Genomic DNA, 13,130 nt, shown 5'->3' on the forward strand with positions numbered 1-13,130 from the left:
CCCTGGCAAGCGTCCTCTCCCCTCCACCCTGCCGGGGGTCCCTGTATGCCTGGGGCTGGCTCTGGCCCGGGATAGCCTTACCCAGAACTGGCCCAGGGTGTTGATGTGCTGGGACTTGAGGAGGGCATCGTCATCACTGTCCATGAGGCTCTTCCCATGGACCACGGCAGCATTGTTCACCAGGATGGTGATGTCACCCACCTGCAGGTGAGAGGGGCCCATGGGGCTATGAGCACAGCCAGCCCCAGACCAACAATACAAGTTTTTTGTTGTTTGTTTTTGAGATGGAGTCTCACTCTGTCATCCAGGCTGGAGTGCAGTGTCGCGATCTTGGCTCACTGCCGCCTCCGCCTCCTGGGTTCAAGTGATTCTTGTGTCTCAGCCTCCCAAGTAGCTGGGACTACAGGCTCCTGCCACCATTCCTGACTAATTTTTATATTTTTAGTAGAGATAGGGTTTCACCATGTTGGCCAGGCTGGTCTTGGTCTTCTGACCTCAAGTGATCCACTCACCTCAGTCTCCCAAAATGCTGGGATTACAGGTGCAAGCCACCGCACCTGGGCAAGTATACTTTTTAAAAGGGATACAAGCTACTCCTAAGTGAACGAGTAATTTCTGATCAGTCAACTGACGTGTTATTTACAAGCTTTTCTTTATTCCTTCCTGCAGGCTACTTTCTGCCTGCCCAGTTCCAGTCAAATTGCATATATAGAGCCCCAGCAGCCACCTAGCCCCACCACCAGCAGCCACAGGGCCTGGGGAAGAGAACTGCCTCTCTGAGCACCAGTCCTGATTTGTCGATGAGGCCAGTGTCCCACCAGGACTGTTCTGAGGAGCAGAAATAATTTATGGCACACACTGTACCTGGCACACAGCATATTTATAATAAAGGATGTTACTGTGACATAAAAACAGTGAACATTACCACGTGCCAGATACTCAGGGTGGGTTTCCCTCTCTTGGAGTTCACTGATATATTATTTAGTCCACAAGATGACTGGAGTCAGGAGAATGATTTTCCTAGAGGCCAATGGGACATGTGCCCCACCACAGTCCTGGAGTGAAACCCACACGGTCTACATTTCCAAGGGAACAACAGAGGATGGCTCCTGTTATGTAATCAACCCTAATCCCTGCCTACGTCACTGGGGCCAGATTCATGGAAGAGTCCCCAAAGGTGCCCCAGACAAAGCCACTCTGCCATAAGCAGAGCTCTCTTCCAGGCTACATGAGAATGTTCTCTCTGGCCGGAATCCGCCTGTGGTCAGCTGTGCTAAGAACAGACCCTCCCGGGCTACGGACCTTCTCCCGGACAGCCTTGGCGGTCTGGTACACCTCCTCCCGGTTGCCCACATCGCAGATGAAGTAGTGGCACTCAGTGCCCATCTGCCGAATCTCCTCCGTTGTCTCCTTCAGGCATTTCTCAGTCCGGCCCCAGAGAACAATCTGGAAGAAGAGAAAAACAGCACAGAGCAAATGGTCATGAAGCAAGCCACATGACGCAATGACTGCCATCAGAAATTCAGCATTTCAAGTGATTTGTCTTGAAATTACTGGCCTCCCTGATTCCACCCAAAGATAAAGAATACAAAGATTAACAATATAACGTTTTTTTAAAAGCAGGATCTTGTTCGGTTGCCCCAGCTATAGTGCAGTGGTACAATCATAGCTCACTGTAGCCTCAAACTCCTGGGTTCAAGAGATCCTCCCACCTTAGCCTCCCGAGTGGCTGTGACCACAGGTGTGTGCTACCATACCTGGCTAATTAAAAAAAATTTATTTTTGTAGAGTAGGGGTATTCTTACGTTGCCCAGGCTGGTCTTGAACTCCTGGGTTCAAGCAATCCTCCCACCTCGGCCTCTCAAGTGATAAGATTACAGGTGTGAGCCACTGCCCCTGGCCAACAATATAAGTTTTTAAAGGGACAATCTACTCTAAAGTGAACCAGTAGTTTTTCCTTTTTTCTTTCTCCTTTTTTTTTTTTTTGAGATGGAGTCTTGCTCTGTCGCCCAGGCTGGAGGGCAGTGTCACGATCTTGGTTCAATGTAACCTTCACTTCCCAGGTTCAAGTGATTCTCCTGCCTCAGCCTCCTGAGTAGCTAGGATTACAGGTGACTGCCACCGCGCCTGGCTAATTTTTTTTTGTAGTTTTTAGTAGAGACAGGGTTTCACCATCTTGGCCAAACTGGTCTTGAACTCCTGACCTTGTGATCCACTCGCCTTGGCTGTGAACCAGTCGTTTCTCAGCCCACTTATGATCAATCAATTGATGTGTATATACAAGTTTTTCTCCTATATTCCTTTCGGCAGGCTGCCTCCTGCTAGCCCAGTTTGTTTCCTGCAAATGTGGAGGCGATAGCAGGGCTCTTTCTGCACAATGTTCCAGAATGCTCTCTGTTAGGGATCAGCTGGCTTCGCCAATTAGGTCTAGAGCCAGGATTATTAACATCAGCTGGCAGCATAGACTGGACTATTCCAGCCTCAAGGCTCACAGGAGCTAAGCCAAGCCTCCCATCTAGCTGCAGTCACGCCCCTAAGGACGTTCTGGAAGGGCCTCGACAAGGCTGCGGCTGAGAAGGAAGCATTGCCTCACCCGGCAGGTAATAAACATCAACTCATTACGCCAAGAGGTGACCTCGGCAGGACCACTGAGGGTTTGGGCAAATTTATGAATGGCTGGCCCATAAAAGGTTCAGAAGAGAAGCCTGGCAATTTCTTAACCTTGACCTAATGGAGGACGAGTCACCTCCCCATGATGTGTCTGTGGGGCCAGTGAGGCCTCTGTTGGTAAAAGGGCCTGGAGTCGGATGACAGGGGGACCAAGAGCCCTAGGGAAGAACCAGCACAGAGGGAGAAAGGCAGAGGGCTGAACACCGCCTGGAAGACAGAAGCAGAGACAAGAAGAGCCAAAAGGCTTCGTGGGGATTCGTTTGGTGGGTTTCTATTTTTGTTTCTTTTCTTTTCTCTCTCTCTCTTTTGTTTTTGAGACAGAGTTTCACTCTTGTTGCCCAGGCTGGAGTGCAATGGTGTGATCTCGGCTCACTGCAACCTCCACTTTCCAGGTTCAAGTGATTCTCCTGCCTCAGCCTCCCGAGTAGCTGGGATTACAGGCATGCACCACCATGCCCAGCTGATTATTCCTTTTTTTTTTGAGATGGAGTCTCATTCTATCACCAGGCTGGAGTACAGTAGTGTGATCCTGGCTCACTGCAACCTCTGACTCCTTGGTTCAAGTGATTCTCCTGCCTCAGCCTCCCAAGTAGCTGGGATTACAGGCACCTGCCACCACACCCGGCTGATTTTTGTATTTTTGGTAGAGATGGGGTTTCACCATGTTGGCCAGGATGGTTTCGATATCCTGACTTCCTGATCCCCCCATCTCAACCTCCCAAAGTGCTGGGATTACAGATGTGAGCCACTGTGCCCGGCCTGATTTTGTATTTTTAGTAGAGATGGGGTTTCTCCATTTTAGTCAGGCTGGTCTCAAACTTCCAACCTCAGGTGATCCACCCACCTTGGCCTCCCAAAGTGCTGGGATTACAGGTGTAAGCCACTACACCTGGCTCTCTTTTCTCTTTTTAAGATTATCAATGAAATTCTCCCTTAAAAAAACAAAAATCCAACATGGAAACCTCAACATGTGAAACCAAGAAAAGGAATAAATGATACACCTGGCTCCATAATATTTTCTTACTGTAAAGGCAGCTACTGAGAACAAAATGGCTGCTTTGGGAAGGCAAACGTTTTAAACTGGGGTTACAGATGGTGGCTCCAATCGCATCAGACCCAGGACCAGCTGATTTCTCTATTTTGCTTTGTTACAAAGTATAGAGAAAAGTCACATCGATAAGGAGTTGCTAATGGTAACAGTTTATCAGCTGCTCTCCTTGAAATCTCAGAACTGTCACTTAAGCAGAGAGGGCAAAAAGCAGGCCAACTGGGGACACTCAGATATTCTGGTGGCCTCTAATGGAATTGATATTTTAAATTAGAGTTTTAAAAACTTTTAAAATATTTTACAAAAAAAATAAGCGTTCTCTTAAACCCAGTTTGAAAACCCCACTTAGACTAGCCACTGTATTTTAATTAAGGTCTTGAAATATAGGAAGGGCTTAACAAGCGCGTCCCCGCAATTCCTCTCCATGACCGCGTGTCCCCGCAATTCCTCTCCATGACCATACAAGTCCATCAAAGGCAGATGGACTGCAATCAAACAGGCTCCAAGGGACACTTTCTTGTCTGCTGAACTAAACACAGAATGTGCTCCTCCAGGAGAAGCTGGGAGGTTCAGGTCATGGAAAAGAAAAACGACAAACATTTGCTCCAGGAAGGCAATTTTTGGTGTGGGCTCCTCCACTCCGCTGGACCACCCCCTCTGCCTTGCAGCCATTGTCATCCAGGTCTCCTTTCTTCCTCCCTTATCACCCCATCTATACAGCCACCCATCCATCTATCTGGCCATCTGTCCACTCTCCCACTCACTGGTCCATCCATCCACCTACCATCTACCCACCCCACCCCACCTATCCATCCGTCCATCCCTCATCTACCCCACTCCATCCATCCATGTGTCCATCTGTCCACTCACCCACCATACTCCATTCATCCATCCACTCACCTACTTCTCCATCCATCCATCCCTCATCTACCCTACTCCATCCATCCATGCATCCATCTGGTTTCTGAGTATGTCAGCCTAAGGGGGAGGCAATCCTTGGTTTCCATCCACCCACCCATCCATCCACCCATCCACCCATCCACCCATCCATCGATCCATCCATCCATCCACACATCCATCCACCCATCCACCCATCCACCCACCCATCCATGCATCCATCCCTACTCCATCCATACATGCATCCAGCCACTCATCCACCCCACTCCATCCATCTGTCCATCCCTCATCTACCCTACTCACTCCATCCATGTATCTATCCATTCATTCACTTACCCCACTCCATCCATCTATCCACTCACTTACTTCTCTACCCATCCATCCATTTATCCATCCATCCATCCATCTATCCATTTATCCATCCACCCACCCACCCATCCACCCATCCACCCACCCATCCATCCATCCATCCACCCATCCATCCATCCACACACCCATCCACCCACCCATCCATGCATCCATCCCTACTCCATCCATACATGCATCCAGCCACTCATCCACCCCACTCCATCCATCTGTCCATCCCTCATCTACCCTACTCACTCCATCCATGTATCCATCCATTCATTCACTAACCCCACTCCATCCATCTATCCACTCACTTACTTCTCTACCCATCCATCCATTTATCCATCCATCCATCTATCCATTTATCCATCCACCCACCCACTCATCCACCCATCCACCCACCCATCCATCCATCCACACACCCATCCACCCACCCATCCATCCATCCACACACCCATCCACCCACCCATCCATGCATCCATCCCTACTCCATCCATACATGCATCCAGCCACTCATCCACCCCACTCCATCCATCTGTCCATCCCTCATCTACCCTACTCACTTCATCCATGTATCCATCCATTCATTCACTTACCCCACTCCATCCATCTATCCACTCACCTACTTCTCTACCCATCCATCCATTTATCCATCCATCCATCCATCCATCCATCCATCCATCCATCCATTTATCCATCCCTCATCTACCCCACCATACCCACTCACCCACTTCCATCCACCCATCCATTCACCTACCCCATTCCATTAATCTATCCACTCACCTATCTCACTCCAGCCATCCATCCACCATCCATCCATCCACCATCTATCCATCCACCACCCATCCGCTCACCTACCCAACTCCATCCATCCATCCATCCATCCATCCATCCATCCATCCACCTACCCACCCACCCACTTCACTCCATGCATCCATCTACCCACTCACCCACCCAACTCCATCCATTCATCTATCCATTAATTCACCTACACACCCATCCATCTGGTTTCTGACTATGTCAGCCTGAGCGGGAGGTAATACTTGGTTTCCATTCTTTGGTTCTGGTCCCGGCCTAACCCCATCCCACCTCTGGCTCATATGTGTGACAGGACCATGGGGCTTGTGTAGGCCCCTGGGGTCTGGCAAGGCAGGGAGAGGTGCCTCTGGGGGCCCTAGGAATTGCTGGGCAGGTTGACAGAGAGGAAAGCTTAAAGCTGGGGGCTTGCAGGAAGGCATAGGGTTCAGATGTCCGTGGGGCCAAGTGGTTACCCCAGTGCTGTCTACTTGGCTGGAAGAAGGCCCTGGAGAGGAAGTGGAGCAGGGCTGAGGGAGAAGGAATGAGGAAGGAAGGGTGGATGGATGGGTGGATGGATAGGTGGATGGATGGAAGCCCAGGAAGCCTCCCAGGCAGGGCCCTAAGGCTTGGCTGTTTCCTTTCAAGGGTCTGTTGAGGGCACTCCAGGTGGACTGGGGGAATGGCCTCACCTCTCCCTAGCACTATAATAGGTTTACCTTTCTGCCTCCTCACCACCCACCCCTCTGGACCCCAATTCTAACCTGTTCACCTCCTAGTGCCCAGCATAGCACATTCTGTTTGTTGAATGAATGAACAACAGTTCAGGTACACAGGTGGATGGGGAGGGAGGTAGTTAAACCGTCTCTAAGAGGAGAGACCACCCATCCCTTTGGCTAAGCCATTTAGGGCCCCAGAACCTTCCATTCAGTTCATCTGAGCCAAGAGTCAGGAAGACCTGGGTGCCCCAGAGCATCAGCACCAGGCCTTGGGTGTCCTGGCCAGGCCTTGGGTGAGGAGCAGCTTCCAAAGGGCAAGGCTTCAGTCTCAGACGGAGGTGAAGCTCCAGCTGCTGTGCGCACGTCCTGCCCAGCATCTCTGGGCCAGGTTCTGTGTGTTTTTATAAGTGGGTTTCTGTAGTGTGTCTGCGAGTGTATGTGTGTGACATAGCCACACACACACTCTTGCACACAGACACATAGTTGTCTGTAGTGTCTCTGTGTCTGTGTCTATGAGTGTATCTGTGAGTGTCTGTGTCTGTGTGTCTCCGTGTGTCTGTGGGTGTCTGTGTGAGTGTATGTGTCTACGTGTGTCTATGTGCGTCTCTGTGTGTGTGTCTCCATGTGTCTGAGTTTGTGTCTCTGTGAGTGCATCTGTGTGTTTGTGGGTGTCTGTGTGAGTGTATGTGTCGGTGTCTGTGTGAGTGTATGTGTCTGCGTCTCTGGTGTGTGTGTCTCTGCGTGTCCATGTGTGTCTCTGTGTCTCTGAGTGTGTGTCTCTGTGTGTTTGTGTGTTTGTCGGTGTCTCTCTGTGTGAGTATATGTGAAGGCATGTGTCTCTGTGAGTGTGTCTGTGTGTTTGTGGGTGTCTGAGTTTATGGGTCTGTGTGTGTCTCTGAGTGTGTCTGTGGGTGTCTGAGTATATGTGTCTGTGTGTGTCTCTGTGTGTGTGTGTCTCTGTGGGTATCTCTGTGTATGTGTCTGTGTGCAAGAGTGTGTGTGTCTGTGTGTGTGTCTGTGTTTGTCTCTGTGTCTCTGTGAGTGTGTCTGTGGGTGTCTCTGGATGTGGGTCTCTGTGTGTGTGTGTCTCTGTGTGTGTGAGTGTGTGTGTGTGAGTGTGTGACCCTCTGTGCTGTTGGTTTCCTTAGGTCCTTGGTAGATGCTCAGCATCTCCAGGAAGCGGGCTGGGCACCTTCCACCTTAGGAACTGGCGGCATCTCTGAAGTGATGGGCTGGCACCAGAGTGGGCTGAGTGGAGGGAGGGTCCCTTTCCTCAACCCTGTGGAGCTGCCCCTGCCACTGTCCCTTCCTGGCTCCTCTTCCCCCCCCAGCCCCTACCCTGACCCTTCTGGAGGTATGAGTCACTGACCAGGAAACTGGCAGGTGCCATCTGCATGCCTGCCCGGGGCTCCTGCCCAAGTCCCCCAGAGGTGACCTGCACAGCTGACAGGACAAGGGTCCCACCCAGGGCATCATGAGAGTGAGGACTGGGCGGGTGGAGACCTGCAGAGGGGACTGATTTCTGAGGCCCTGGAACCAATGCGGCTGCCTCTTAGTGAACTGCGTGCAGAAGGCCAGAGGCCTGGAATCCACTCTTAAGCAGGGCTGATAAAATAAGGGCTGGGGTGCTCAACACCTCCTGGCCTCCCCTCCTCTGCCCTCCCTTCTGGGGCAAATGGTGAGCTTCTGTCCCCTTCTGTTTCCTAGTGATTGGTAGGGAAAGGCAGGGAGGGGAGAAAGACCTCTGACCTCCAGGGCGCCAGGCTGTCCTACCCTCACCCAGAGTTACAGCCAGCCAGATACCTCCGCGCTGACATCTGTTGTTATCCACAGTCATGGTGGAGAAGGCCATGGCCCAAAGGGGTTAAATAACTCACCCCATGCCACCCACTGTGAAACAGGATTTGAACCCAGAGCCCCGGACCTTTGCAGAGGCACCCCTAAGCCCCCAGGCACGGTGGGGTCATCTGAGCTTTGAGGGTTCTGCTCTCATCATACGCATCCCCGCGCCTCGCATTCATCCCCACCCCGGCGGCCGTTCTCCTGCATCCTCTCCCCCAGTGACCACAACAGCCCCGTTCACCCAGGACCACACGGAGAACCAGCCATGGGCTGAGGTGGTCATCCAGCAGAGAATGAAAAGGATGTCATCTTGCCTCAAGGAACGCATATTCCAGTTGGGGAAGACAGAGAAGGAACCAGAAAACAATCGGTCACCAATGACATTAAGTGGGATAACGAATGAACAAGAGGCCGAGCACAGTGGCTCACGCCTGTAATCTCAGCACTTTGGGAGGATGAGGTGGGTGGACGTGAGATCAAGGGATTGAGACCAGCCTGGCCAACATGGTGACACCCCATCTCTACTAAAAATACAAAAATTAGCTGGGCATGGTGGCGCGTGCCTGTAGTCCCAGTTACTTGAGAGGCTGAGGCAGGAGAATCACTTGAACACAGGAGGCAGAGGTTGCAGTGAGCCGATATTGCACCATTGCACTCCAGCCTGGCAACAGAACAAGACTCCGTCTCAAGAAAAAAAAAAAAAAAAAGAAAAGAATAAACAAGAAAACCTCATTATTTGCACTGGGGAATTGAGAAGGTGGCCATACTATGCCCATTTTAAAGATAAGGAAATGGCAGTTCAGAAAGGCTAAGCAACTTGTCTGAGGTCACACAGCAACTGAGTAACAGAGCTGGGATTTGAACCAAGGTCATGTGTGGCTCAACAGCCTGTCGGGGTGGCATCACCACTCACTCTCCTGTAGGAGAAAACACACCTCCTCTCTTCAAGGGGTCCCGTGGGGATTAAGCTGGCAGAAGATGACACCCACTAACTCATTGCTCAGTGCACACCCTCTCTTGTCATTTCCCATGGGGAGGAAGAGCTGAGAAAATCACAGCTGCGCCTGTGAAAATCCCTGCTGCGCCCTCTTCTGCAGCCTTTAACGACACAAGAAAATGCTCAGGAGTCTAACGTTCAGACACTAGAGGTTCAGCACTATTTGAATAAGATAACTCAACTCTACACTTTTTTTTTCTGAGACAGAGTCTCACTCTGTTGCCAGGCTGGAGTGCAGTGGCACAGTCACCACTCACTGCAGCCTCCATTTCCTGGGCTCAGGTGATCCTCCCACCTCGGCCTCCCATAGTGCGGGGATTACAGGTGAGAGCCACCAGGTAAGTGGAAGTCAGCAGGCTACACAGAGATGGGTGTCTCGAGGCAGGATCGCAGCTGACTATTGTTTGCTGCTTTACATTTGTATAAGTGAAAAATGTCTCTAAAGAACAGGTATTGTTATCTTAAAAATAGAAGGTGGGGCCAGGTGTGGTGGCTCAGGAGGCTGAGGTGGGAGGATTGCTTGAGTCCAGGGGACGGAGGCTGCAGTGAGCTGAGACTGCACCACTGTACTCCAGCCTGGGTGACAGAGAGAGACCTGGTCTCAAATAAACAAAACAAAAACAACAGAAGGTGGAATAAAAGCTTCCCTATGGATCACTCCCCAAATAGATTCTTTACGCACAGATAACGTCCCTCAGCCCTGTGGGTCCCCTTTGGGGGCCCGCATCCATTGTGAAGTGACTATCTATTCACATCTCCCTTCCCACTGTTGAGTGAGGGAGGGAGTCTGCCAGGTGACCCACAGCTCCCAGTTTCCACTCATTCATTACACAGTCCTCTTGGCCCTGTGTGTGCTTTCACAGCCATTTGGGGTCTATATCCTGTCTCTTGGAGGACGGGGACTAAATCTCTTAAATTCAGGATTCCCCTGTGTTTCTACCTAGTGCCCAGCCTGGGCTGTTTTTCTCTGTTTCAAATGCCAAAGCTACATCTGGACTCCTATTCATCCTGCAAAACCCCGCTTGAATGCTCCCTCAGTTCTGAAGCCTCCTTGACTTCTCCTTCCAGCCTCCCCACAACAACAACAATGCCACCACTATACAGTGGCTAAATCTGTGGAGCCCTTGCCACGGGCCAGACACTGCGCTGAGTACATGGATAGAGTTTCTTCTTTAACCCTCGCAACCCCATGAGGGGGTAGGTTTACTATCCCTATTCAATAGATAAGCCTCAGACAGACAGTGACTCACCCAGAGTCACGCAGCTCATAACAGCAGATCAGCCTGACTCAGGATACCCATTCTTCATTGCTAACTCTAGTCTGTGTTCAGCCTCCACTTGTGCACAGATGTGAGCATGCCCATTGATTTGTGAACACCCACCTCTCCCACAAGCCTGTAGGGTCCTCCAGGAAATCTTCCTCATCTCGTAACCCTCACATTCAGCATGGGCCAGACACAAGAGTAAAAGCTTGGCTAACATCACCACAGGACACCAGTCCCAGGAGGCCCCTGATCAGAGGATACCCAAGTGCCTCTTCTCCACTCAGCCCTGCCTTTCTAGCCCAAAGGGACTTGCTCTAATGCTGGACTTGGCTTTCCTTCCTGGGGTTCAGCTGTGGAGTGCCCTCCTACCGGCGACATGAGCCGGGTGGTCTCTGGGTGGGTCCCAGGAGGAGCAGCCCCAGAAAGACTGGAGCCCCTGGGCAGGTCTCTGACAGGCCAGCTCACGTCCCATGGGCTCCATGTTTTGGAGCTGGGTCAGTGCTGACTTGGCTTCTCAGAGGAAAAGAAAATACCTGCCAGAGACCCCAAACCACAGCAGGCTGGGTAGTGGGGTGGGAAGGCCACAGTGTGGAGGGTGCACAGCCCTCTGCTCCTGTTCCCTCTGGCAGGAGGCTGTTAATGAAAATCCATCCCTGTGGCCAGATGAGCAGTCGAGCAAGCACCTGGCCTGTAAAACATTAGGGTTAGAGCGGTATGCTAAAGCACAGGGGAGGAGTGTGTGTGGCGTGGGTTACGACAGGAATGTCCCCCTTTTACATCCCTGTCTATTTCCAAAAGGAGAGACCCTATCTCGAGCAGAGCAGCTTAGAACATGGGATCTGGAGCCATACTGCCTGGGTTCAATTCTTTAATCTAACAGTTACGAATTACATGAACTTAACCTCTATGAATTCAGGTTTAAAACACCCACTTTTTTCTTTCTTTTCTTTTTTTTTTTGAGATGGAGCCCCTCGCTCTGTGGCCTAGGCTGGAGTGCAGTGGCACGATCTCAGCTTACTGCAACCTCTGCTCCCAGGTTCAAGCAATTCTTCCGCCTCAGCCTCTCAAGTAGCTGGGATTACAGGCCTGTACCACCATGCCCGGCTAATTTTTGTATTTTTAGTAGAGATAGGGTTTCACCATGTTGGCCAGGCTGGTCTTGAACTCCTGATCTCAAGTGATCCACCTGCCTTGTTCTCCCAAACTGCTGGGTATGAGCCACCACAGACAGCATAAAACACCCACTTTGAAGGGTAGTTGGGAGGATTTGAAAGGGTACGATAAATGCCAGCTATGGGTTGGACATGGTGGCTCATGCCTATAATCCCAGCACTTTGGGAGGCCGAGATGGGGGGATCTTAATTTTTCATCCTAAACATACCTCAAGTGTATCTACTTCTGCCTTCCACAGTCCCATGCTGGTACACGTCACATTGTTCTTCCACCTGGGCTATGACAAACACCTTCCACTGCTCCTTCTCTGCACTCCAAATCCAGCGGTCTCCTGTCCCCTCATCAGTTCATCTCTGGGCAGCCAGAGGGAACTTTCATTTTTAATTTAATTTTTATTTATTTCTGGGGACAGGGTCTTGCTCTGTCACCTAGGCTGGAGTACAGTGGCATGATCGAATTCCTGGGCTCAAGGGATCCTCTTGCCTCAGGTCTGCCAGGACTACCCCCGCCCCCTGGTTCCCCTCCATCTGTGAGCCAAACAGCTGAAATTCTCAACAGTCTCCCACCCTGCCATACTCTCACAGCCTGCAGGCCTCGGCCTAATGGCAGCCCGAGGCAGGGCTTTCAGTGTTCAAGCGATTCTCCTGCCTCAGTCTCCCGAGTAGCTGGGATTACAGGCGACTGCCACCATGCCTGGCTAATTTTTGTAATTTTAGTAGAGACAGGGTTCCACCATGTCGGTCAGGCTGGTCTTGAACTCCCAGCCTCAGGTGATCCACCTGCCTCGGCCTCCTGAAGTGCTGGCATTACAGGCCTGAACCACGGCGGCCAGCCTAGAATAGTCGTTTCTACAAAGACTTTGTCGATAAAAAAAATAGATGGAACGTAACTCTGAATCCGCAGGCTGTTCCTCTCCCGCACAGCCCTGGAAAGAAGCCTGCCTTCTCTGAATGGACCCTAGTGGGATCCCTCGAGCTGTCACCCATTGAGAGTGCTGGCCTGCCACCTGGGCACGCCCAAAAAGCCTACCAGCCCTTCTGCTTCCACTACAGATCCACACTGATCACGCTGATCCACAATGATCAGGGTACCGCCTTGCAACCTCTCCTCCCCAGACTTTCTGATCCCTTCCACCTTTTCTCCCTGGAGGCCTCTTCCACACCCTACACAATCCAGTCTGCATGCTGTCAGGTAGAAGGATGGGGACAGAGAGATGGTGAGATTCTGTGGTTTTGCCCCACTCAAGGCTGTTTCTAGGGAAGGCCAGACACACAGCTTCAGAAGGGGTTTTGCAGGCAACCGTTACCCCAACAGGGTACTGGATCTTCCACTAGCAAGGGAGACGATTTGTTGCTGTGCTAATAAAAATAGTAACA

General features: G+C 51.2%; 1 protein-coding gene across 7 annotated transcripts in view; it reads right to left on the bottom strand.

Annotated features, from left to right (window-relative positions):
- The window catches only part of DHRS3 (dehydrogenase/reductase 3), a 56,087-nt gene that overhangs the window by 11,791 nt on the left and 31,166 nt on the right, over positions 1 to 13,130 (bottom strand). For all 7 annotated transcript variants that reach the window (XM_078330403.1, XM_078330404.1, XM_002750297.6 and 4 more), the window contains 2 exons: positions 1,303 to 1,446; positions 82 to 201 (listed from right to left, as the gene is read on the bottom strand). In XM_078330403.1, coding sequence (XP_078186529.1) covers positions 82 to 201; positions 1,303 to 1,446 — 264 coding nt within the window. The remainder of the gene's footprint in view (positions 1 to 81; positions 202 to 1,302; positions 1,447 to 13,130) is intronic.

The sequence above is a fragment of the Callithrix jacchus genome, chromosome 7, assembly GCF_049354715.1.
Source record: "Callithrix jacchus isolate 240 chromosome 7, calJac240_pri, whole genome shotgun sequence".
Classification (NCBI taxonomy): Eukaryota; Metazoa; Chordata; class Mammalia; order Primates; family Cebidae; genus Callithrix; species Callithrix jacchus.